Below are 26,349 nucleotides of genomic sequence, written 5' to 3' on the forward strand. Positions count from 1 at the left end.
GAGCTAGCTGGCTTGGTTTGCCTTATCTTGTGAGAACAGAATAGGGGAATGAAACAGCATAGGGGAATGAAAACTTGGAAGGATTCTTAAAAAAAAGCCACAGCTATAGAGAGATGTCTCAACTCAAGGTCCTAAAAAAATTACTTTCAAAGGCATAGCAGCCCATCCTGTCAGACCAGAGGTTTCATTCTTCCACAATTCTATGCTCAGTATGATGTTACCACCAGGAACCTCTGTTTCACATAGAGACATAGTAGGGAAGAGGAAACAGAAACCATGGTGTCAGTATGTCCTTGCTGAATCTGGCTGTTAACTGCAGGGAAAAAGGCCCACAAAGAAGAATATGCACTTCTTTGGAGTCTCCCCTCATTGTCACCCCCCAAAAAAAAGCCCAGCTCAGCCCTACATTCATGTATGACAGTCTCTTTAGACTGTTCATACAGGGCACATAGCTGCAATGCTGTGCCCAAAGCACTCAATCTGCTCCAAAAGTAATGCCTCCTATTTATTTCCATGGAAAATACAACAGATACAAAGAAGACAATAATGTTCCTTGATAGAGCAAATTCTCATCTACAAAGCATTATTCTTCAGCACAGTCACCACTGTTATCTACACATTTGTACCAGTAATGATTAAGATTAAAATCTGCACCAGTGGAGATGACTCTATGTTTGCTACCACTTCTGGAACCCACCACCCATCACCCCACTCTGCTCACATCCACTGTTTGATTTCCATAAACACCTAGCAAGTGTTGATGAATGGCTGCCATTTTCCTCTGTATGGAGGAATTCAGTGATACCTTTGCTTCACAGGTATTTCCATGCCAGATGCCACTCTGTCAGACTGCCCCCTATGCTGCCATCTGTCATATACAATACAACATAATGGAATATTGGTGAGAAGGCCCAACCTCTACTGCCATATCACCAAAATCTGCCTCTGACATCGAGGGCCAAAATGATGAAATACAAGGCAGTACTTCCAGAGCAGACCTTGGACAATCAGACTACTTCAAACTCTTGAACATTTCTCCACCATCCTATCATTATATGGAAATCTTTCTGAAAGGCAGAGATGGATAACACACGTTGCTGATGCAGCAGAATCCTCAGGAACTGCATTTTAGAACCTGGCTTGTTGTGTTCTAAGCACAAAAATAGCATGCATAACTACCTCATAAGCTACACAGATTTTTCTACACTTGATTTGGTATTTAGCAAATACTCTGTAATTAAATCCCTTTCTCTAAGTTACTCTTTCTCGCTGTGCTAACATTTCTTCTGTTGGCAGATTTGATTAACTGTATTCAGGGAATGAGCTCAGTCTTCCCAAACTTCCTTACAGCCCACCTGTTTGACGCCATATGATTCACATAAATATTTTCATTGCAAATTAAACTCTTCAAATCACCAACTGGTTTCATCACTCCTCCTTGGCTTTCCCCTCCTTTCTTCTTGCTGAATACTGCTTTTCAGATCTCACTACCATATGTAGAAAAAAAAAACAACAAACAACAACATTACCTCAGCATTCTAAGATAAACATGATTTGAGCTGTACTTTTTATATCCTGAGCATCTGTGATTTTCATGACTATAACATCCCACTCCTGACCATTATGAGGTTCATTTCCACCAGGCTATGAAGCAGGAATGCAGCTGTAACCCACTCCCAGCACAGGCACCCACACACTCGGCACTGACAGCAGAGGCCATTTCATCCAGTCCTGCTTGGGAACTATGAACCCTTTAAAAGGCATGCTGGATCGCTCGCAAGAAGACAGTTCAGTGACAGATGTGTGGATACATCTCTGATAAGTCCCAGGAGACAAAACAATAGCTAGAGAAAGGGTCATAGCTAAAGATACCAAATGAACTCCAATAATTCATGTTTCTCTCACCTTCCTGAGCAAGAGCCCTGGCATCTTCACAAGAGGTAATGCAGCATGAAGTGATACCTGCAAATAGCCACAACCTAATGAATTGGCCACATATGATGAGTAGAAACAAAAACCTTACAAGGCTCACTAAGCATGTGGCTCAAGCACAGCCTTTTGATACCATTTCAAGCAAAGCATTAAGAAAAAACCTTGGTTATAGCACAGTACCTTACTGCATTTCTTTGTATAGATTTGTCTTGGAGAGAAGGAAGACCATGCTCTGAAAAGCAGTGAATGATACAAAGCAGACAGTGGGGCATCACATTCACATCATCACTAGAGATAAGTGGAGTAGCAGTCAGATGTGTTGAATACATGGTATAATCTTCACCCTGCTGAGGCTAACTTGCAGCTATCATCTCATAGAGGCATGCAGAGCAGCCTAAGTGTTCAGAAAGAGAACAGTCTGCACTTAGTACCAGTTTAGAACATGGCTTGTTCCCAAGTCCCTGAAAGCCAGGCCCATATCACCACACAATCCTAATAAATATCAAGTAACCACACTCTGTATTTGTGAAAATGCTCAAGATGCCATGAAAACTACTCTTTCCTAGCTAACAAAAAAAAAGAAAAAAAAAAAAAAGAAAAAAAAAGAAAAAAAAAAGCACCTTGACTATGGAACATTAAGAGACGCTTATCACTTGGCTGCTGCTTAAAAAAGAACACGGAAGAGCCCTGGCATTGTATTTTAGAGAAGTGTCTTACTGGAGCTTTGCAACCCACTGAAACTCTGCAGCTTCTAACCCCTGCAAGACAGAGATCATCAGCAATCCATGCATGCCAGGAAAGTCAGCAATGACAGCAGGAATGTGCTGCCACTTGCCCAGCATCTGCAATTCTCCCATGGAAAATGAACAGTGAACACAAATAAAGCCCCCAAAATGAGATGGTAAATCATGCAACACAAACCAAATAAACAAGAAAGATCATCAGCATCTGGAAAATTACCTTGAATTTTCCAACCACATAAAAGAAATAAAAAAGGATATTACTTTGCTTTCTAATATTTTCCAACATATTTTCTCAGCACAGTTAAAATATAAAGAAAGTGTATTTTTCTTCCTTTGCATTTGGAAAGATTTTGAGTTGTGACTCAAAATTCTCACTGTATTATGTTCTCATAATCGTTGCTGTAATTGAGACTCATGTAAAGTGATGCCACTTTTGAGATGAGATAAGAAACACCTCGCCTTAATTTTCATAGCGATTTTGGACTTAAGTTTATCACTAATGCTTTACATATACTAGACATTTTAATATATCCTGTATACATTCCAGCATACATTACAGTTTTATTATTATTGGAGTCCCACCAGCATCTCTTTTGATGATTAGTTGAGTTGTCCTCTCATATGATAGTCAGATGTTCTCATGGGTTCCTTTAACAATTCCCCTTCAGATTCCAAAACACCCTTCATTGCAGAGAGACTGTTCTGACTACCACATGACTGAGATTTGTACAAAGACATCCATAACAAGCTGGAAATCAAACTCATTTCAACTCATTAGTTATTCTTACCTGTATTTCCACAGATGGTGTAAAGAAAAAAAATACTTCCTCTTCCAAGCATCAGATGATGCTTGAACACAACTCAATATCCTTGCAAAACGTATTTACCCTAGTTTGTAAGAGAATTTTCAGTTAAGATGACAGGCATTAGAACTATAACAGTGGAACTACTTACTGCAGGAAGCAAGAATGCCATACTTATGAGAATCAACATTATTTAAATGACAGATCCATGCGTTTTCTCAACACATAGTTTAAATCTCAAGGAAGTCACTCTACAATGGTCAGCTCTGGTAATTGCATAATAGGAAGTTAAAGAAGCAACATGTTACAGAAGACAACCACAGTTCACTAATTCTAAATAATCGCAGGTTGAGCTGCCTGTCCTAGTATTAGATACGCAGAGGCTGGTAGCACTGCCTGCAGCAGGAGGGTTAGAGCTAGACAATCCTTGATGTCCCTTCCAAGTTAAGCTATTCTATGATTCTTTTTGCCTTTCTATTTTTTATTTTGGAGTATATGACTTTTCCAGAAACATGAAAAAGATAACAGATCATTAACTAATGACATTGCTGAAAGGGTTTATTTAAAATTCAAATACTCTAGCAGTTTTTTGGCCCTTACATTCATTTTTCATGCTTTTGATGACATATTTATGGGCTAAGATCTAGTCTGCTTATACCACCCTTCTGTTCACATCCAGGAAACTAATGAGAAGCCTAACACAAGGGGGCATTTTTACAGTGCTGATTCCCATTTTACTGTTGCAAGAGTCTTAAAATATATGAGAGACAGCCTTTGAAGTTAGGAATCAGCAAAAATTTTCTTTTATCCCTGTTTCCTTTGCACTTTAGCTCCTGAGCTCAAGCAATGTACTATTTGACACACCTAGAATTTCATCTATGGCTCCAAAAGCTTCCATTCTTACTCTTTCCTAATAATTCCAGCGTTACACAGATTAAAATTACATCACTGAAAGAATTCAGAAAACTGGAGGTAATAATTACATGTCACTAATACTGCTGAAAGCCCATGACAAGATGGAGATGCAGTACTTATTAATGACTGCAGTTTTCATTTAAAATTGTGCTTGCATTTTGTATGAAATATGCATTATAGACTTCTCTTGTTTGGACGTATCAACATCAAATTATCTGATCCAAAATCTTGCAATATTGTCAGCAACATTATCTAATGGAATTGAAATGACCAAATCCAATTTTAAAACAATACAATGTAAAAGTCTCTTTGTAAGTATGGTCTGTGAAACTTCTGTTGATTTTTGAACTACTATTAATGCAATACAGTACCACTGCATCAGTGCATCAAAAAATAATTGGATTTCCTCTGCCAAAGTAGCCCAAGAGGGGAAAAAAATTACCTTTATCACTTTCTCAGACAAATCACTGATATTGACTTTTTTCTTTAATGGAGAAATTGCTTTATTTGACACATCACTTTCCTGTAGAGAAAATGCGGAAAAACTGAGACAATTAAGTAAACATACTATTTGAATGACAGCTGTATCAACCAAACCTACTGAGTAATAATAAAACCTGCAGGAATCATCTTCACTGTGAGCAACGCATAGTGGGATAATACAAAACAAACCTACAGTTGTTTGTTTCACATGCAACACTCAAGCACAGTCAGATATCACAACACTTTCCAGTGTTCATGTAGAGTAAGTCCCGAAGAGTAAGAACTACATTATGCATGCAACTAATTTTTTTTTTTTCATTCAAATTATCAGTTTGGGTTGGAAGGGACCTTTAAGATCATCTGGTTCTAACCAGATGACCCCTGCTATAGGCACCTCCCACTAGACCAGGTTGCTCAAAGTCCCATCCAACAAGGTCTTGAATGCTTCCAGTGAGGGAGTATTCACAGCCTCACTGGGCAACCTGTTCCAGTGACTCCTCTCAGTAGAGAATTTCTTCCAACTATCTAGTCTAAACATACCCTCTTTCTCTTTAAAGCCATTTCCCCTCATCCTGACACTACACATTCCCTTATAAATAGTCTTCCCTCAATAAATTTCACTGTTTGTTATTCATTATTTATTTCAATAAATTTCATGGTTTTACATTGTTTATGAAGCACATCTTATTATTTCTCATTAGATAAAAATCTCATCTCCAAGTTATTACAACCAAAGGTGTCCATATTATTCAAGATCTCCCTTCCAAAAAGAAAGACAACTGAAAAATAAAGCACAAGTAATATCTACTATTCTTACCCTGGAAGAAAATGATTATTAATGTAACATTGATTTACTCACATACCATCTTCTTACCTTTGCATGAGTACCTTCATCAGAAAAAAAATAAATAAAAAATGGCATAGCCTCTCATTCTAACAACAATTTAGAGCAGTTCCCTTTATAGCCACAACATGTTACATTCATAAGAAAAATGATGCAGATGTAAACACTGGAAGAGTGATGGATCTTCCTACCATTTATCACAAATAAGAAAAATAACATTTGAGAATACAGGCCACAACAAATTTGTTTTAGATTTTAAAAAGATGGTTTTTATTAAGCACAAACAGCTTTTAATACATTATCAATACAAATAGGAAAACATCTGTTTAATGAATCTGATATATCAAAGATTTGATGGTTGGTTGCATACTGGCACAATAAAAATGACTTTTATTTTAAAGTATTTCAAATTAAAATTATAGGGTCACCACTGTCTACACTGCAGGCATTTTACCTGCAGTCTAAAATTACTACATCATCTGGGCATGGGGGGAAGCAAAGAACTACAATTTCATAATATGGAACTCCTAACTCATTAGCACCATTCAAAGCTTGCATCAGCTGTTAAACTAAGTAGCAGCTGACGGGTCAGGTAAAGCTTTACAGCAAATTTCAGTGCAAAGTTTACAGTTTTTTTCCATAAGATACTTGGAATCTATGGTTTCATAGCATGTTAAATAATTATGGCTTGATAGATGTACAGTGTTAAGATACTGAGAACATTTACTTTGAAAAGAAGATGAGACATAAAAGCTTTGAAATGCATTTTAATATATTATGCCAAATTCTGTAATATGCAAACAACATGCTGGATTACAAACTTAAGTCCTATTATGAATTGATAGATAAGGGTCAGTATTAGCTCTCTGGGGTAGTGGCTTCTGGTTGTCTCAGCTGCTGCTTTTTCAGGCTAACTAGCTTCATCTTCTCTCTAATGTGTTCTGCTGCAGAAGCCATATCACTCGGGCTCCCAAAGTACTGCTCAGAACTAAAAAAGACAAAAAAGTCATCAGTGATAAGTAAAAAAAAAAAGAAAAGAAAAGCATGAGTACACACGTGAATAACAATCCAGAAAACAAACAAAAACATAAGAAAAATAGACTCTTTTCCATTGAAGTTTAAAGATTTGTGGACAGCCAATCTTGATAATATTACTATAAATAGTAAATGACTCATACTCAAGAGATTCTTTCCACAGCAGGGCACTGTTCTGTATGCTCAATGAGATAGTACCCAACACTATTTTTTAATCTCCATTTTCTGGCTGCCCCTAAGCCAGTCTTGGGGTTTGAATATTGTGACAGGCAAGGAAATCAGCCTGAATGAATTCTGACTGAGGTTATACAATTGTGGTCTTATTGAAAGATTCTGTACACAATGTCACCCAGATGCTGACAGTGAAATTATGTCATCTCACTCTCAAATTGAAAAGAACACACAGCTGTTAAAGCTGATTTTTTCCATTCAAGTACAACAAAAAGACATCTGAAATGTTAGGAAAACTACTAACCAAGCTGTCAACAAAAACAGGATTCGAACACAATCTTTCAAAAGAAGAGTAGGTATCAAATCTAATTATGATGCAGAGGTTGAAATTTGGAAACAATGACAGGACAAAGGACTTGGAATGGAGTCCAGCCTGGACAAAAGCAGGCAGAAAATTTATTTCATATAGAAGTAAATTAGTTTGACCAGAGATCTCTAGAAAGACAGCAGACTGAACAGCTGCAACTGGTGATCACAAATACTGGCAGACATTTTGCCTGATGAAGACTAGAAGCTATAAGCGGGACGGGAAACACTGACATAGATTTTTAAGGAAGATATTGACCAAAGCCTGAATTGATAAAGTGGTTGATGGAGACTAAAGAAGCATGCTTCCAGACATTTAAGAAACTGTGCCAATCTCAGCATTTTTAAGAACTATTTATACAAACGATGGACCCCTCTGCAATTTTTATTATTATCATTATTTTTTGTTAAGTGCTTTAAAAATAGAAGGACTAGGGAGGGTTAATAGGTCATCTCAGGATTTAGGACTGTTAAGATTCCACTTTTCAAAAGGGGGACAAGAGGAACACAGCTGAAATGCCAGAGGCCAAAAATAGCACTCAGGACTCAGTCAGCCTAAAACATAGGTGTATGTACATATAATCATGGAAGCATTCCATCAGCACTCAAAGTCCAGTATATGCCTTCTCTCATGGGAGATTTTCCAGGCAGTAAAAGATAAAGCTCGTTCAAAAAAAAAAAAGTAAAAGAAAAAGGTAACACCAGTGTTTGCTTTTCCTTTAACAGTCTCTGCAGATTACACAAGTTTGGGGAATAAGTAAGTTAATCTATTTACCAAGTCATTATGTTATACCAAAAAAACCTGGAACATAACACAGTTCCTCCCCTTTCTCACAGCTCTAAAATCTTCACTGTTTTCAAATACCTTACTAGAAAGGCATTAAAATCAGTACTGATCAGCTCCTGGTACATCTTTGTGGGTAGTACCCCTCATAAAAAAAATTATACTGCATAAGGTGCATGATCTTTTTGGAAATATGACAATACTGATTTCCAGGACCTGCTTTTTCTAAATATTTTTTTCAGATCAACTTCAAATAACCAAACTACAATGAAGTTGCCTGACAATCAAGCATCAAAAAAAAAAAAAAAAAAAAAGGATTTTTCTCTCTAGGATTTCATTACTTAGCGGGTCCCTGCACACCCAGAGACCAGTGCTAATTTTACTCTAGGTGGAAAAAATTAACCACAAGTTCAGTATCATAGAGGACAACTGTATTCATACTGAATACAGAAAGTGGTTTTTATAGTGGCTGAAATTCCATACTCAATTTAGTTTTGTGGCCTGACAAATCTGCTGATTTTAAATTGCCATTAACAGTTCATGAGGAAAGTAATGTTTCATTAGGTGAATAATCAAATGTAATTTTATCTTCAGCGTACTGGCTTCAGATTTATTCAAACTTTCAGCCATTTAAAATCTACCATAAAATGCTATAATTCATGAGATCTGGTCACTCTTATGCTATTTTAAATACTTCTCTGGTGTAATGAGAGCACATACCTAACAGTTAGATTACAGGGTGAGAAAAAGTTATTAATTTGGAAAACTGGGAACATTGTCTTTGGAGATGGTTGAAATTAAACCTGCCTGTTTTCTAAGAAAAGATGGAAAAAATATTTGATAACTAGCACATTACCTTTTTAATTTCTGCAATAAGCACTCAGGATTCTTCTGCATATGAGACCATTATGAAACATTACCAAAAGGATACTCAAAAGGCATTACAATAACATTTTACATACCCATCAGGATAAACTACAGGCACGGTTAATCTGTCCAACAGTGATTTCCCAACAGCTTCAATTTCATCAAATTGTTCCATTTCGCTAAAAGCTTCAGGCTGCTCAGGACATTCTTGTAAAATCTGTTTAAAAATGAAAAAACAAAATGTAAAATAAGGTAGACAAGCAATAGCATATACATAAATACATATTTTAAGTGCTAATGTGCCATTAAATAGAGTGGTCTCTCAGCATCATCACTACCACATTTAAATGACTTCAAAATATTCATAAAACTCCAGAAAAACACAGCAATTAATCTAATGCAGAATGAGAAGACAGTGCAGGGTACCACTGTTCTCCATGTTTGACATCGTTGCTGAGAATGAAAAAAATCTTGCTAGACAATATTTCAACACCAAATTTAAAATGCATAAATATGGTAACCTACACCATTAAGCATGAAAGACAATCATATGAATTATAAAGGGTATATTAAAAACAACCTCAAAACAAAAATCTGTACCTGGCACAGAGCTCCAGAGAAATTATACGTTTAAATAAAAGTATTTCTAGACTGCATTAGAACCCAACATTTTCTTCTGCTTCTCCCTCTGACACTTGTTTTAATTAACAACAGAATTTCCTCTTGGTCTCATTAACAGGCCACAATAGTGCCAGAAGAATTGTGCTTTTGAGCAATTAAATTTTTTTTAGCTATCTGCTTTTATTTACAGCTGCCTAAAAACACAGCAATTCAGTACTACAGGAATGAAAGAACACTCGTAATATGGGCAAGGACAAAAAGGTTCATAAGTTTATGAACCACTGAATTCTGATTTGATAACTATTAAAACCCATTTCAGCTATCTGTGGCAGCACAGATGATATATTTCCTGCTTTCATGAATCACCAGCAACTCCCAGTATCCACTGATTCAAAATATTTTCTATTAATGCAAGCAAGAAATGAATACAAGCCAAGAGCACAAGAATTACCTTTGCATCTCATACTTTCCTTCAATTAGAGATCATCTTTTTTTTTTCCTGTACCATGTCCAAGACTGGCTTTTCTTTTGCAGTTGTAAGAAACTACATTAACTACCTCAACAGGAGAGGCAGATACCTTTCAGAAAAACATTTCAGGGTATCGTTTCACAGAAAGAACACTACCCTGGCCAAGAGGTCATACCTCTCATGAACCAAAGTAACAGACATTGTCTGGAATTCAGGCGTTTGAAAACTCCCAATTTAGCAACTGCTCTTCATAACACTGTTGCTGACTTCTGATTCTTGGCAGCTTATAGCAGCATCCAGCTGAGCATGTCAGTGAGTATCTTTTCTATAGGAGCTTGAAAACCATACCAAGACAGCAGCACGCTTTGAAGAAAACATGTTCAGAGCCCTTTAAGTACTGAATTCCAGGGTGCACCAGTCTAGCAGGCACAGAAAGTGATGAGTTTCTTACATTCACAAGTTTTGAAAGAATACCATGCAGAACACACACACAGTGTAAAAGGCACTGCTCCCTTTAACACCTTGAAGTTCGTAAGTGACAACATTGTAGCTTTGTATTATACCTTGCATAAAAACACAATCCAAATGTTTCTTGCATTTAAGAATTCTAGTTTAAAACACACAAAAATCTGCCTTATGATCAATGTCAGTGTTTCCCCCAGAAGAGTTTAAAAAAAGTCAAATAAAATTACTTCCAGCCCCAATTCAACACCCCTCACTTCAATGCTGTTGTTCTACTCTTTGTTATATGGCCTTACAGCAATACAGGTACACAAACAATAATTCATTAAGCACTGAAATAAAGAACAAACATTCTTATTTTTTTTGTAAATATATTTAGAGATTTTGTTTAAGCATATTAAGTATTAAAGGAAAAATGAAGTTCCTCCTGTATATGACATTTATTTGCTTAATTCTGACAATAAAGTTTTCTTCCTAAAAACACAATGCTCACCTTTTCAGCACTCGAATGAAATGCAACAGCCGTTTCCAGCCTCTGTACTCTTTCTTCAGAAGTTAATGTAAACTGCTTCCACACTCTGTTCAGTCTTGGTAGCGTGTCCCCTGAGGACCTTGAAGTGCATCTCAGGGACTGGCACAGCACAACTGTCGCCTGCAGTAGTTGTCTCCCATAATCATAAGTACTCTAGAAGTTGAAAAGCAGGAGGAATACATAAGATACACTCAATCTATGCATTTAACTTAAGAGCTAGTTATCTTAAAACAACAGCAGACAGGCTTGTGAGACCTCAAATTCAAGTATGTTGTATTAATTTGCTCTACTAGAAAATACTGCTGAAACAAAAATTGTGAATAGCTGCTTGGATCTTACACAGTAAGCCTGGCATCTACTGCTAAGATGACCATCACACTGACTTCACTTTCACCATGTTTCTGGTCACACAGCAACCAGGCACTTCATGGCACACCGTAATGACAGCACACTGTCCTCTTCACATGCTCAGTTTTAATTCATCACTGAGTGGCCACTGTTCATCAGAAGAGAGGTGTGCCAGTACAACAAGCAGAATTTTAAAACATGTTATCTATTATTTGGTAAAAGTGTATTAGGTATTTCTAAAAATGGTGTTTATCTGGAAAAAGTTTAGCTTTTACATATTCTGATCTTCCTTGAAATTCAAAACATACCTGACGTCTGTTCACAAACAAGTGTGCAAACATGCCCTATAGCTTCAGTGCATTCAGGAGACTTGCACAGAAGGACTAATTACTTGGCTGCCTCCGTCAACAATTGAAAGTTGTCAGTTCTGACAAACCATTATCTCTAAGCAACTGAACAAACTCTAATGCCAGAAACTCCTTGTCTAAGATGAAAACCAACAGAAAGACAGGATCTGCTTTATGAAGTACAGCACAAAATAAATGCTAACTGAGCAACTTACTAATGCTTCATTATTTTGTTTGCAGTCCTTCAAAAGCTGCTATGAGGACTACAGGAAAAACATGCCCTTTAAAAGTCAGTGTGAACTTCTTTACTATGCAAAACATAGTAAACTAAGGATTGTAGTATCAGCAATGCTGACAGATCACTGAAATCTTCACTAGAAAATCTCATCAGGCTCATTGCTAACTCATTTATTCATTTATTCATTCAACCAGAGGCAAACAATGAAGACAAGTAATAGCTGGTCTATTATTGTACACGTGGGTGCCAATTCTATCTAGATTTCCTGAAACTGTTAAAAAAAACAAACCCACACTACTAAAATAATTCAGTTCACCTGTGCAACATCAACGAATTTTCTATGCTTCTCCAGTAAAACCTTTGTTTCTTGAGCATCATCTCCTAGTCGGATGTGTGTCTTCAGCAGAGCATCCAACAGTTCACTTAACCATTCTACTGCCTTAAAAATAAAAGCAAATTAGAAGCATAAAAGCTAGGAAAGTAAAAAGACATTTATCCAGAATACTGAATTAACTACAGTACTAGCATATACTTTTGAACTGGAAACAGTGAAGAGGTATCAAACTCGTATATCGTGCACGATACTCCTTGAAACACTGTTTATCACTATTGCTATATCCGTTATTATTTTCACTTTATAAATTCATTTAAAAAAATTACACTTTCAAGAGATAAAAATAATGCAGTACAATTACTAGCCCCCCTTTTCCCCAACATACATTTAGCCAGCACAGTCATATATTTAGAACAGGAAGATCAATTTCTTTGGCCATTTCCATACCTGAGCAGCATCTTCTTCACATTTAAATAACTGTACCATCTGAAGCATCTTCAGTCGTCGCACATCTACCATGTCTTCGCACCTTAAACAGCAGCACAGGAAGACTCATCAATACATGAGGAACAGAAAATACACTGTTTTACAATGTTTTCAGTGTGAAACTGCTCATTAAAAGGTGATTAAACCACTTTATATCCTGCTTAGATTGACCATAATAATAAAAAAAGTAGGAAAAAAGTAAGCAATAAATCAAAGCAAGCACTACAAGCCACAGACATGATTAAGAGTCCAGACATAGCTACACTACAGAAAGTAATACCAGCAGTAGCTACATGGCCTTCTATCTGCATTTCAGGTTCCTTACCCTGTTGCAATGGTAAGATTTGTAGGCCAGAGGTTTACAAGGGTAAAATAAGCCATTTCTGCTACTGAACTACTTAAGAAAAGCTGGATTAAACATAGTATTATTCTGATTTCTATTGTCAGTGGGTGGCAAAGTTTTCCTGTTAAATAAAGTGAAAAGAAAATAAAACAAACAAAAAAAAATGCAGCACAGATCTTTATATTTTTCTTTTTTAGCTAAGGATTGTTGCAATTGAAGAGGAAGCATGAAGTCTTACAAGACTAATTTTGATGATGTCCTTTGCTATAACTCACCAGGAACCATTACAAAATCTAATTCAAACAAAAACCTATTAAAATTCTCTTGTTCTGAATGAATAGCATATTGCAGTTTTTGTCCAGTTAGAATACAAAAGTAGTATCAAAAGCCATTTTAATAGCAATAGCTAAACACTAAAGCATTTTGCAAAACAACCTTTCTATTTCAATTTCAGAGCCTGCTAAGAAAACAGAAAGATTCAAATTCTTGCATCACACTGTAAATAGAATTACTGATGTCAACAACAGATAACACTATAAGTAAATGCTAAAGATCGTATGCATATATCTGTTCTTTTTCCAAACTGTTTACAAACAAGCTCTTCCAAAATAACAAAACACAATATTGTAATGAACTGTTAAGCACCCTGCAGTGCTGCAATGCTTGCATAAAGAAAATTCATTGCTCTAATAGTGCACAAGAAGTCTGTGCATTACAGAACAACAAATAAGACAGCAAAATGCCCATAGAAATGAACTTGTGAAATTTCTTGTATGCATATTTAAATAAATGAGAAACATTTTACTAATTTGAGGAAATTGAAATCTCACCGAAACTACTACTAAATGCTATGATGTGATAAATAATTGCATATTTTTCAATGAGCAAGTATATTTGGTAATTAATTTAAATAAAAGTAATGAGAAAGTTTTGTCTAATTGTAACTTAAGACAATTTTCAGTCTAAGTAAGGTCACATTGATACCTTTGAAAATAAACATCAGAAGGCAGAAAAAAATTACGGTTTCCCAGATGCATATTTTCTATGGCCTTTTTAGATGGAAACAAAATACAGTTTAAACCCCTTCTCTGGTATGCGCTTAAGTGAGAAACCTCTGGTGGTGTGGTAGGAAGCATTACGTGGTTAGTTAAGCTTGTCTTTTCATCCAGAATAAGCTATGCAGATTAGTTTCATGAGTCTAATAAAATTAAAATTCAAATTCCCATTTCTTTTCGCCACCTGAAGGATTCTACAAGACTAAGAGTAATAAAAAATGCAGATTCTATTAACTCTTTATATGAATCTCATTTAGTTTCACTTGATAATGTAGAAATATTACATTGAAAAATAAATTTATTTCACTATCTAAATATAAAAGTAAAAAGTTCCAACAACCACCACAACAACTATGAGAAGCTACAGTTCAGAGATACAACTTGCATCTATAAAGATCCAACATGCTATTCCCCCCCAAATTAATCCAAATTCTTTCAGTACTAGTTAAGCTTAAACAATCTTACAGCAAAGAGTTCCACAGCTTAATTTTATTTATATGCTACATGAAGCAGCATCAGCTTCAGTTATCAACGTTCCTTAAGTCAGTTCTAGCCAATGTTCTCCACTTCTGTACTAAAAGAAGCAATGAGATAAACCTATACCTGAATTTTCTCCGTCTTACTATTGCAGACCTTTATCCATATTTCTGCACCTCTTCCAGACTGAAGATCTTAGTTAAATCATTAATCAACTGGAAGTTGTTTCACACCTTTGTCTAAGTACTTAATTGACATTTTTTGTCCTCTAACTTCCTATACTTATACACTCCTTCAAAAAACAGGCATCAGATTATATAATGCTTAGAATACAAATGCACTGCAGATCTATACAGGAGCAGCAATATAGCCACTTAGGTACTACTCCATCTTTATAAGAAAGGAACCAATGGAAGACTGGAGAATGAGTGTGGTAGCAGAAACCATCCTTCTGGGAATTTCATTCTGCCCTGTATTTTCCGTTGCTAAAATTTCATCCTTCATTTCATCACATTCCAAAACTCACAAAAAAAAGACCAAATACAATTTGAAAGTTGAACTCTTGTGCTTCCACCATTTGCTGGTCCAGGGGAAGAGTACATAGTGAGACCTGACACAAGCTCCTGTTTCTTCCTCTCTTGAGGAGAGAAAATGCCACATTCAAAGGATAGAGGTTGTGAAAAAGAAAATGAGAAACAAGATGGAACGCAATTTCCACATAACTTTAGAGCTAACATCATTACTGCAGTATTAGCATACCTTTCATCTCAAACTGCTAACATATAAAAGATCTCCTGCATCTGTTCTATAACACCATATAAAGGAAATGTGTCTTAAATATTTATGAGTAGAGAAAACCACTCAAATACTGCCACCCAATACCGAAATGAATTTAGGAATATGCAACAAGTTAGGCAGGGAAAGATTGTCTTGTTTAACGATACCACAAATAGCATAAATTACAATTTGTAATATTGTAATACAGTTATTAACTGAAAGTAAAGCAAAATGGTCACTCTGAGAATACGTATTTTGAAGTGATTTGTCCGTAGATGAAAACTGTAATGAGAACTTTTTTACCTTTGTTTTCTAAGCTGCATATCTTCCATCACTCCTTGGATATGGTCCACATTTTCTTTATTTTCAATGGTCACATCTTTTCCATAAGCCCAGGGTGCCTGATTAGATATCTGATCAAGAAGACTTTGACCTTTCTCACGCAAACCTTGCAAACCTAAATCTGAAGGAAAAACAGCAAGAAAACTTTAAAAGGTTAAAAATAAGTTTTATATATATGGATATATACACAGAGATATATATAAATATATATATCCATGATACTCTACAAAACTTATTAACTTTCTCACCAAAGAGAGAGATGAAATGCAATAGAATCTATGAGACGGAAGGCTGGAAAAGAACATTACTATCTTTGTTTTTTGTTTATTTTTTTTACCCTTTCCTACTTTTAAGTTAGAGAAAGCAGTCATCTATATTAACGAAGAATTAGTGCTTCACAACAGATGAAGTGCAGAGTAGTGGTATATAGTAAATATATCAATGCAAAACATTTACAAGAAAGCACTTCTAGAACAATACCCCATACTAAACAGTATCAGCAAGTCAAAGCTAGTTACATGGAGCATTACTACACTAGAAACAGAGAGAGATTACCTTCCCTGTCCCTGCTCTCTTTTTTTAAAGAATATTCCCTACATTGCAGAAATATTTTGCTTACCAACACTCTTTAATTTCTCTTCCAGTAATTTTAAAGTTTGTTGAATTGATGCTCCATCTGCTGGTGCCACATCTACACACAACATTCCTAGTAAGCCATCCAGTTGCTGAGATAACTAAAATGAAAACCAACATATTGCTTTTTAAAAGAAGTTCGGGGCTTCAAGGTGCTCAAGTCTGCAATTGTAAGAGATCATTCATTTATACCATTGACTCAAAGCTTGCTGAAGGACACATGAACAAGTCCAAGCAAGTCTTGGTCAAGGGTTGAGAAATCCTTTGTCTGAGGGACACAGATGGACAAGCCCAGGGGCAAAGAGAGAGAGATAAGCTGCAGACGAATGGCCAGGAAGGAGTCTTTTGTGTGGGCTTATCTTGAGGAAGATGGCCATCTCAGGGGGTGCTGCACATGTCTCTTACCCAAGCACCCAGGAATGTCAAGTAGGCAGGAAAAAGAAGTATAAGAGGGATCAGCAACCATGAAGTTGGGTTTTCTGACATCAGATTCCTCACAATGTGAACAAGAGAGGTTTTCTTACAACAGATTCCTCACAACCTGAGACCTGCATGCTGAAGAAGGTGTCTGCCATCAGATCCCTCACTATGGACGTCCTGCTTGCTGACACAGACTCTCCTGAACCTGCTACCTGAATCTTGCTGCCTGCTCCTGGACTCACCCTGTGGTTCCTTCCTGATACCTACTTGGTGTCCAAGGCCCGCCATGCTGCTGCTGCTCTCCCCCCTGTGCTTTTGCCTCAGACCCTTGGAACTACTCACAATGGGACTGCTGCTAGATCCTGGTGGTGACTATTCCCACGCTACGCAATTCTTGCCTTTTTCTATCTTTTCTATCACCTGTCTTCCCTTCCCCATCACCCAAAATCATCTGTCCTTCCCTTCCCCATCTCCCTGATGAAGCTTTTTAATAAACTGGTTGGACCAACATTTGAACTGTTCTTTCTTAATCTCACGCCAGGTATACATGTATGCAAGAATCTCTTCTCACTCCAATAAATCAGAGCGAGACAGCAATGTTCTCCCAAATGTTTGGGAACATGTCATTTTACAGGTTTCTCTTTGCATTTGCTTATAAAACTCCAAGAGAACATATCATCAAATGGGGGAGGGTAGGAACCTATGACTCCTTAGGCAACTATAAGAAAGGAATAAATGTCAGTTTTAAAAAGAACCTATGGTGATCATATCAAATTCAATTCAAAGTAAGTAAATGTGTCACAGGTAATACATACTTCAAAAAAAGGTAGAGCAGTTTTTTACTATTTTCTTTTATTTACTACTAGCTATTCAATGCCTAACACTATTGAAATACAAGATATACTACAATTTCTCTCCCAAAGAGAAATTCATTTTTCCAGTGTTTCAAGCACAAAGTGAAGACTTACTCCATTTTCCAAGTAACATTCTATGTTTTATCCCCCTTCAAACTTTCCCAATGTATTGAACACATAAAATGCTTCACTAACAACACACTAAAGGCAAGTCTGTGAGAAGTAAAAAGAACAACTTACATCTTGGGCGACACTGTGGAATTCAAGTGCTGCTTGTAATAGATTCTGCCTAAATTCCAGCTGACTGGCCTGTCGATAACACACATCACTCAGCTGTTGCTGCAATGCTTTTAATTCCACAAGGTCCTCCTCATCCCCTGCATTTAGGAGGGCTGCAATCTGCTGATTAAGCTCAACATAAACAGCAAACCACTCCTACAAATAAAAGATAATTAAGCATTAAAATAATATCAAACAATTTTCTCTTAAAAAGGCATGCATCTAGCTGCAGATTAATACACACTCAGATTTAAAAGGAACTTATTCCAGCTTACACTATAATTATCAATTCTCACACAGGAGGGAAAAAATTCCATAATTTCAAATCAACTTAAGAAGCGATTAGTACATATTGAAATAATGCATGCACCGTAACTTAAACATAATGGTGCAGTAAAACGGGAAGATTACAAACCATGAGTAGCATGGCTTCTAGATCACAGCACAAACTTCACTCAGACTACATCACTGAAACAACAGAAGAATCTCCCCATTTTGAAACAGGCTTACGTGCCTCTAGGGTTGTACTGAATGGAAAGTTTTTGCCAATTGGTAAGCTATTTCAAAAGGTGTTCAAAAGAATATCTAGGTGTTACTTTCGGTGACAACTGAACACTGCAGTAATTTTCTTAAACATTTAGGAAAAAAAACTACTACTGTTGATAAAGAAAGTAATTTTTATCTGCTAATTCCTCAGGCCATCCATATATTGGAACTTTAAAATGGCCCTTATTACTTAAAGAAAAAATTATACTATTCAATTCAAAATTCACAGATCTGGTTTCAATTGCTTTAACTACTGAATACCAGCACAGGAGTTACCTAATATCATGGTGGTCTATTTGCAAAATAAAGTACTTCAAATATTTAACAGTAGTGTTTAAATCCCCCACAACTTGATACATCAAGATCACATTCTCATCCTGCATGATTCAAATGCTTAAATATATTTGCCCAGCAGCTTTTATTTTAGCCTACATTGAAGTGTCTTCCAAGTGCCCTATGCACTTCTAATGGTACTGAATAGCACCATCTATTGGCGTCAAACACTTGACTCAATTAGTATTCTTGCCAAGCTACAGTTAACATGTTCGCCTTTTTTTCTTCCCCCCCTCCCTTTTTTAAAAAAAATATTATGCCTACAGCTTTTGCATCATTTGTTTACAAAGCATGCAAAACAGAATATAAATATTCATGTTTTTATTTTATTCTTTTCTTTTTACTCAGTTTTCTCTATAATCTGCTCACAGGAAGAAACAGCATATGAGAAAATGCAAGGAGGAAAAAAACAGCTATGAAAAAATTAAGTTGGCAATCAAAAAATTTAAAAGCAACATAAATCTTTCAGCCCACCAGAGCCATCTTGGATAACATAATATGGAGAAATCTTCTACTGCCAGATACACAGGTTCACTTAAGTCAGTTTACACAACATTACTCTTGTTATTACTTTTAGGCACTGAACAAAGAAAGCTTACTGAGTGTGATGAGCAATAAATAATATGAAAAGTCAAAAAAATCTCAGTTAATTTTTTTTTTCTTTTTAATGATTAAAGAACATTGATTTTTTTAAACTATCAGTTAATTAAAAGACTAGTAAACCAGATATAAGATGTGTTTTTATGATGTTTTCCATAGCAGATTTTCAGATACAGATGCCTCTGTCACATGAAAATCAGCCAACATTTACTCAAAGATAACAGCTCAAGTACACCACCCAACAATAAAACACACAGAAAATAAGAGGAGGGGGGGAGGGGGAAAAAAAAAAACAAAACAACACACTCCACCCAAGGCAAAATAAAATAACACCCTGAAAGTGGAAAATATTTTTTAAAGTAAACTGGAATGTAAAAGGCAACATGCATAACAAATCAAACATTTTTGGAAGCGCCTTCAAAATAGAGGCGTTAAAATCAGCAACAGATGAGAAATGATGAAAAAAGCAAAAAAGCAGTCGATTCAGTTTTTAGAAGCAGAAAAAAAAACAACAGGGAAACAGCAAAAGAAAAAGAGTACACTCAGCTATTATGAGATTTTTAGAAATCAATTTTCTCCAGTGCTATTTTCAAAATGTTTTCAATTTGTAAATGGGGATTCCAGTTAATACTTATGGTATAAATCTGAAAAATCACTTGTTTTGTTTTTACAAAATCCTTTCAGCATCAGATAACCAAGCAGTGTTTGGTATTGCCTATGCCTGACAGTGATAAGAAGGCTGTAGTCCAGGCTGTCAACTTCACATACTTCAAAGACGGCATTTAGTTACAGATAGCACACAGTTCTGTGGTATCAACTCACTACAATTACAAAATACTATATAATAAATTTCCTTATGAATATAGGATGTATTTTAAAACATGATCATTGAAAATGCTAAGCTAGTTTCAGCTCCTGACAAATGTAGTTTAATAAAGACCAAATATTAACTCACTCATGTAAGAAATATTGGATTTCCCACCCATTTCCTCTCCAGCTACAGGCAGAGGGGGACAGGAAAATACACTCCTCCTAATTGCCATGACAATGTAAGAAAATTCCCTAACAATAAAATAAAGAAAACCATAGATAAACAGTATTTTTCTATACTGGAAAACAAAATAATGTCTACATACAATGAACATATCAAGTTCTTAAATTGCTTAGACATAAAGTTAACCATAAAACCATTCACTATCCAAAATTCCTCAATACACATAACCAAAATGCATAATACATAACTGCATGCACTTAGAACTGTTTTGCTACTTGAAAAGGACAGTGGAAGTCTCACACTGTGCTGACTCTCAATCTCTTCATGCTTCTGTTGCAATGCTTGTGAGGCTCTAATTGAATCTCCTATTCCCCACTGGGTTCTTAGCTGCTCTGATCCAGGTCCTTCAAGCCAATTAACTACCTGTAAAAAAGGTAAATATGACAAAAACGAGATTCAAATCAACCACATGGAAACTGGCATAAAAGAAGAGTTTTGTTGCAAAACTAAGTATTTAAAAATATATGTAATCTTAAAAAATAAAATTTTATATATATATAAACTGCAAAAGCATTGCATAGAAGTTACTTCACATTAACCTCAGCCTATCAGCTCCATGAAAGCATGGAGCAAAAGATGGTTGCTCCAGAAGTAAAATCTACTAGTGACAAAATGACATTTGATATAGAAGTGTTTACAGTTACGGAGCAAATGCGTGTCACTGAATTCCTCCATGTGGGGGGAAAAAAGGCACACTGACATTCAACACTTCATTAACATTCATGGATATCAAACAGTAGATGTGAACATGAGCAAAGATGGACGTTTTCCTAGCAGTGATGCCATCACAACAGCTGTGAAACACTGGATCACCTCTGCTGGTTCAGATTTTTTTTTATTATTATTATTATTTTTTTTTTTTAAACGAGCACAGCATTCAGACTTTCTCATTATTAGCAAAAATGCATAAATATACTGGCAACTGTGTCAAAAAAAAGTGGTTTTGTATCTGAGAATTCATTCTATCAATCAACATTATTATGCTGTTTATAAGCTTTATAGTTTCCATGAAACTAATTAGGAGCCATTACTTTTAGAGCAATTTTTACATTTTAATGACTAGAGATTCCATAAGGTCTGTCATTTCGTTTTGTGAAATAAGGTTTGAAAAATAGTAGTTAACACCAATTAGCAATGTAAGAAGCTATACAAAGAATGAAATTGGAATGCAAAACAAAAAAAAAGATGAAAAATAAATCAGCAACATAAGGGAGCAACTCTTCTCTGTACACACCCATTCTAACTGAAAGTGCTACAAGCACATTTACACTGCAACTTCTTGTTTGTTTCAGCAAAATAAGTCCCATGCCAGTTTGCCTCCATCATTTTCCTCCAGCCCATCATTATCTTCTTTAATTTACCATGAGCTCAAGTCTTTTTCCCCCCCAGAAGCCAAAAGGAAACTACGTAAGTTTACATACTTATACATACATAGTTTTTTCCATGTTTTTATGCCATTAAAGTGTACTTTTTTAAAATAAAACTGGCTAACCTAGTAAAATATTGAAATACATCTTGCTGCATGTACTGAGAGTCAGTTCACTTAATATGCAGCATCCATAGTGTAGAGGGAGCAAACAAAAGACTTCCTAATAAAATTGGTGGCAAAATGAGTCTGACGCTCCAGTAAACAAGTCTATTTAAATGCATTAACAATGGCTGTTGGCCAAACTAAGACATAAATTTAATCTCAACCAGCACATCTCATTCAACCAATACAGCTTTACCACAGAGGGGAAGAACAGTTCTCAACCAATTACATCCACTGCCACACTATGTTCGATACAGTACTATTTTCACCTTTTATACGTTTTTCTTTCCAGCTCAAAATATCAAAAGATGACATTTACTTTCTTTTCCTTTTATAGTCATTTGAATGACTACAGAAGTGAAAATGATTACTGAGATTGCTAATTTTGCTGCTAGATATAAAAACAAGATTGACTAGTTTTTCTTCCCTATTTGGAACGCTGTGAAGGGTAAGTACTTGATTCCTGCTCCCCATGCTTTACAAATGTTAGTGTACAAAGGTTAAGAGCAACATCCATTCTATTTTGTGCATATTCTAATGATGCAGAAAGCTTAAAAACAAAACTAATTTCAAGTGATAAACACAAGAGAAAGAAATTACTTCCATTTCCTTGATTATCTCTGAAACTATGCTGAGAAAATGTTGAAAGTGCCAATTACATGCCTGTTTCCAAAGGACAAGACCAATTCATTACGACCTTCAACAACAATTGAATAAAAGAGGTCTATTCATCCTGGTCAAAGGAGACTCAAAACAGTGTTTAGCCATTTTAAACTTTGCTAAGACATTCAGCATCAGACAAATAAAGGAATAAATAACAACATTCCTTCAGTAATAGGAACTAGAAGAAAACTAAACTTTCAGGAAAAATGACAGTTAAATGCATCTCACATGTAAATGTTCTCTGCTATAATGTCAGGTATTCCACCCTTTAATAAGTTGAGAGCACACTGTTGAAGAGAGTAACAAAGGGATGTGGTGAAGACTTTTTGCTGTGGGGATGAAAGCAGGTGGAGCTGAGTACATTCCAATGGCTTCTACTGTATCAGAAGAGACTTTAGCAAGTCCATGCCAGTGGCCAAAGCATAAGGCATCCAGTCAAACAAGTACACTGAAGTTTGAGGAATAAGAGGAAACATAAGAACTAGCAAGAAACTCCTCACTTCTGATTCCTAGTTCAGAAAATAGAAGCTGAGTCTCGTGCCTAAACCCGCTTCCCACAGCATTCAAGAACTTAATTCTTACCTGCATTACCTTCTGCTGAATTTCCTCTAATTGAGTTCGCTTGCTACGTTGCCTACAAACTTCCTGGTAGCGGGTATATTGCTCTCGGAGGGAGTCTAGGAGCTTCATGACCTGCGGCTGAGCAAGCAGCTCATCGTCCATCGGAGACCACGACACTCCTCCATCTGAGCCATTAAATCGACGCTGTTGTAGCTCAGAGAGCAGCTCATGGCCTTTGAGGAGACATATAATGATTTGGTTAATGCAGATACAAAATAAGCACAAGGCGATGAGTCAGCAAATGTACTGCTGGGTGGTCTGAAAGTCCGTTTCTTCAGCTAATAATCTTTCATGCGTTATGCACATTTTATGATACCATTCCATTAACATTCAGAGCATCAGACACAGCCTAGGATTTGTATCAGCTATAAAACAGGGCAGAAATCATGTGTCATACTTCAGATAGCTGAAAGATACAATAGCCTTAACATTTACACAGACAAAAATATTAATGTAAGAAAATATGTGCAAAACACATTGCTGATTCAGGAACAACTGTAAGTATTATGGTCTACTTTAAAACACATATAGCATTCAAAATATTTCTCTCACATAAATTATTTTCTCAGAATAAATGATTTAGAAGCACTAACAAATTAAGCTTAAACTTCTGTCAGTTTACATGATTTTCTAACAAGTATAAAAATTACCCTGAAAGTGTGGAATTGAACCTGAAATATTTTATGCTCTTAGACACCGTATTATGGTACAGACTCTCCATAGAGCAATGACATACATATGAAAATAAAAAGTTTGTCTGCCTAATCCTCCACTTAAACTGCTCACAGAAAGTGAGTTTTTGTTAAGCTGTGGTAAAGTTTTCAAGATGTAAACTCCACACTATTAGCCAACTCAGTCTGTTTGTATCTGCAGTAGCTCAGGGAATAAGTTAGCAAGTGAAAGTGTCTGTTCAGTAAAGACATCTTGATGAAGGAGTGAAAAACAAATCTGCCAATCCCACAACTGTGCAGGTTTTAAAACGGTAATGTGCCAGTTCACAAAAATAAACAAAACAAAATAAATAAATAAATAAATAAAATCAAGCACTAGCATAGTAATTGTAATACTTCCAGGCAAATGCAGAAAAACAGACTTTAAACTCAAGTATTATCTAGACAGAATGCCAAAGGCTTTGGAATTTGCAGCAAGCATCTGTAAATTAATCTGTCCTTCTTACTGTGAGATGAACATGTCCTAAGAACTCAAATGCATTTTGCTAAGCTCATGAAATAAATATCATTGATTTCATGTCCTAAAGTACTACAAAGCACAGATAGTTGCAGGAAAAACAGTTTAAGGTTTCTATAAGTCATATTAGAATAATCTTACATTTTTATTGTGTTTCTTTCACAGTAAGAAATATTTTCATGATTAAAAAACTTTTTAAAAACTAAGCTATTATCAAACTGTAAGAATTACACATGTTGATCTATAGCCTGCAAAAGCAACAATAATTATAATTATTGAAGACAGAAGGCTTACATTTAAAACTCAGAACAACAAAATAAATTTACTGGTCTTTTTTTGGTTTGTTGATATTTACCCTTTAAAGATAGGACACTAACCAGGAAAAAAAAAATGATTTTTGATTCTCAAACTTTCAACATAGTGCATCTGACAATAACATAAAAAAGATTCTTGGGAACTCCCATGGCTTGAAGAACATTACTATACCTTATAGCTCTAAGAATAACACCACAATATAGCATTAAAAAATACAGAATGCTTCCAAACTTCCTTGGGAGTCATCTACTCACATTTAAAAAAAAAAAGTTAAAGACTATAACAATAACCACATAACCTTTTAATGCTTACAGAATTCTCCCACATCTCAATAAGCTAAAGCATACACAGAGCCAGCAACTCTATGTAGGAGACACTACACAAATCACACATCATGAATGTAGTGGGCAGTTATAAGACAGGATTATGAGCACTCCTCAGACTCACCATCTTAATGCTGTACTTCACTTCCTACTCTATACAAATCTTTAAGCATATTTCTAGCCCAAATCAACAGTGCCATTCTGCATTATTGGGAATAAGATATTCATCCTAACACCATCTCAAAGAAACCAAACTGTTTAAAGCTCAAGGGAGTGTCCAAGTGAAGTCCACTTCACTTTCATAGGTAGGCAGTTCAGAATGAGGCTGATGCAAACTACCCAAATTGCATAGGAAAACGCGATTCATACCACTACCATTTGGTGGCTACTTGGGAGGAATTCATTCCATGAGAGGCCAACATATCAGCATCATCTAGAAGCAACGTACTTTCAAATTAAAGCTACTAATTATGGTAACACTGTAAAGATGTTATCAACGCTACTAAAAATGATTTTAAGCAGACAAGAGACATTGCTTTTTTTTTTTCCTCCCAACAAAGATGACACTAATTGATAAGCTTATTACATTAAGGCATTGGTTAAGACAGCTACCGCACCCTCTGCTTTCAAGTGAGGAAGAAAAATGATTAATGAATGTTATTAACTGACATTATTATTTTTCAACTTACCTGTCTGCAGTACTGTCTCAGGATCAACTGATGGAAGGAAGTTCAAATCTATTGATCTTGAATAAAGTAATAAATAAATATCAATAATTCATTTGCATTACGGTAGTATTAAAAAGCTTCAAACAACACCTGAGCTATCACACTCTGTTAAGAGACTATGTTACTTTTCTTTCTTCACATCCCAGAATATTCGGTGACATGACATGAGAAAAGCAGATCAAATGGCAAACAGTAGTATCCATAGTTTACAGAACTGCACAGCAGTGGCAGAAGCTTTGTTCAAGGAATGAGACTTGCCAGCAAGAATAACAGAAGAAGATAAAAGCCCCACTGACTTGTGCAGTGTCACGAGATTTGTAATAAAGACTGAAGCTGAAACTCAGATCTTCTGTACCTCAGCCTAATACCTTAAATGCATAGGCTTTTTGTAAGTCTATGGAAAGAGTAATTATTGTTATGACTTTGATAAATGGTTGAAAACATCAGCTTGCTTTTAACACTGTTTAGATATGTATTATAAAAGATT

At 35.8% G+C, this 26,349-nt stretch overlaps 1 protein-coding gene across 4 annotated transcripts in view; it reads right to left on the reverse strand.

Annotated features, from left to right (window-relative positions):
* Positions 1-5,969: 5,969 nt before the first annotated feature.
* Positions 5,970-26,349, reverse strand: part of SESTD1 (SEC14 and spectrin domain containing 1) — a 52,494-nt gene continuing 32,114 nt past the window's right edge. For 3 of the 4 annotated variants that reach the window (XM_072342039.1, XM_072342036.1, XM_072342037.1), the window contains exons 8-18: positions 25,824-25,879; positions 23,270-23,481; positions 20,734-20,856; positions 17,922-18,116; positions 16,394-16,508; positions 15,736-15,895; positions 12,742-12,823; positions 12,277-12,399; positions 10,989-11,180; positions 9,039-9,160; positions 5,970-6,708 (exon numbers count right to left, since the gene is read on the reverse strand). In XM_072342039.1, the coding sequence (XP_072198140.1) occupies positions 6,579-6,708; positions 9,039-9,160; positions 10,989-11,180; positions 12,277-12,399; positions 12,742-12,823; positions 15,736-15,895; positions 16,394-16,508; positions 17,922-18,116; positions 20,734-20,856; positions 23,270-23,481; positions 25,824-25,879 (1,510 nt within the window). In that variant the 3' untranslated portion in view covers positions 5,970-6,578. The remainder of the gene's footprint in view (positions 6,709-9,038; positions 9,161-10,988; positions 11,181-12,276; positions 12,400-12,741; positions 12,824-15,735; positions 15,896-16,393; positions 16,509-17,921; positions 18,117-20,733; positions 20,857-23,269; positions 23,482-25,823; positions 25,880-26,349) is intronic. The other variant, XM_072342040.1, reaches the window with a different exon arrangement.

The sequence above is a fragment of the Excalfactoria chinensis genome, chromosome 7 (assembly GCF_039878825.1).
Source record: "Excalfactoria chinensis isolate bCotChi1 chromosome 7, bCotChi1.hap2, whole genome shotgun sequence".
NCBI lineage: Eukaryota > Metazoa > Chordata > Aves > Galliformes > Phasianidae > Excalfactoria > Excalfactoria chinensis.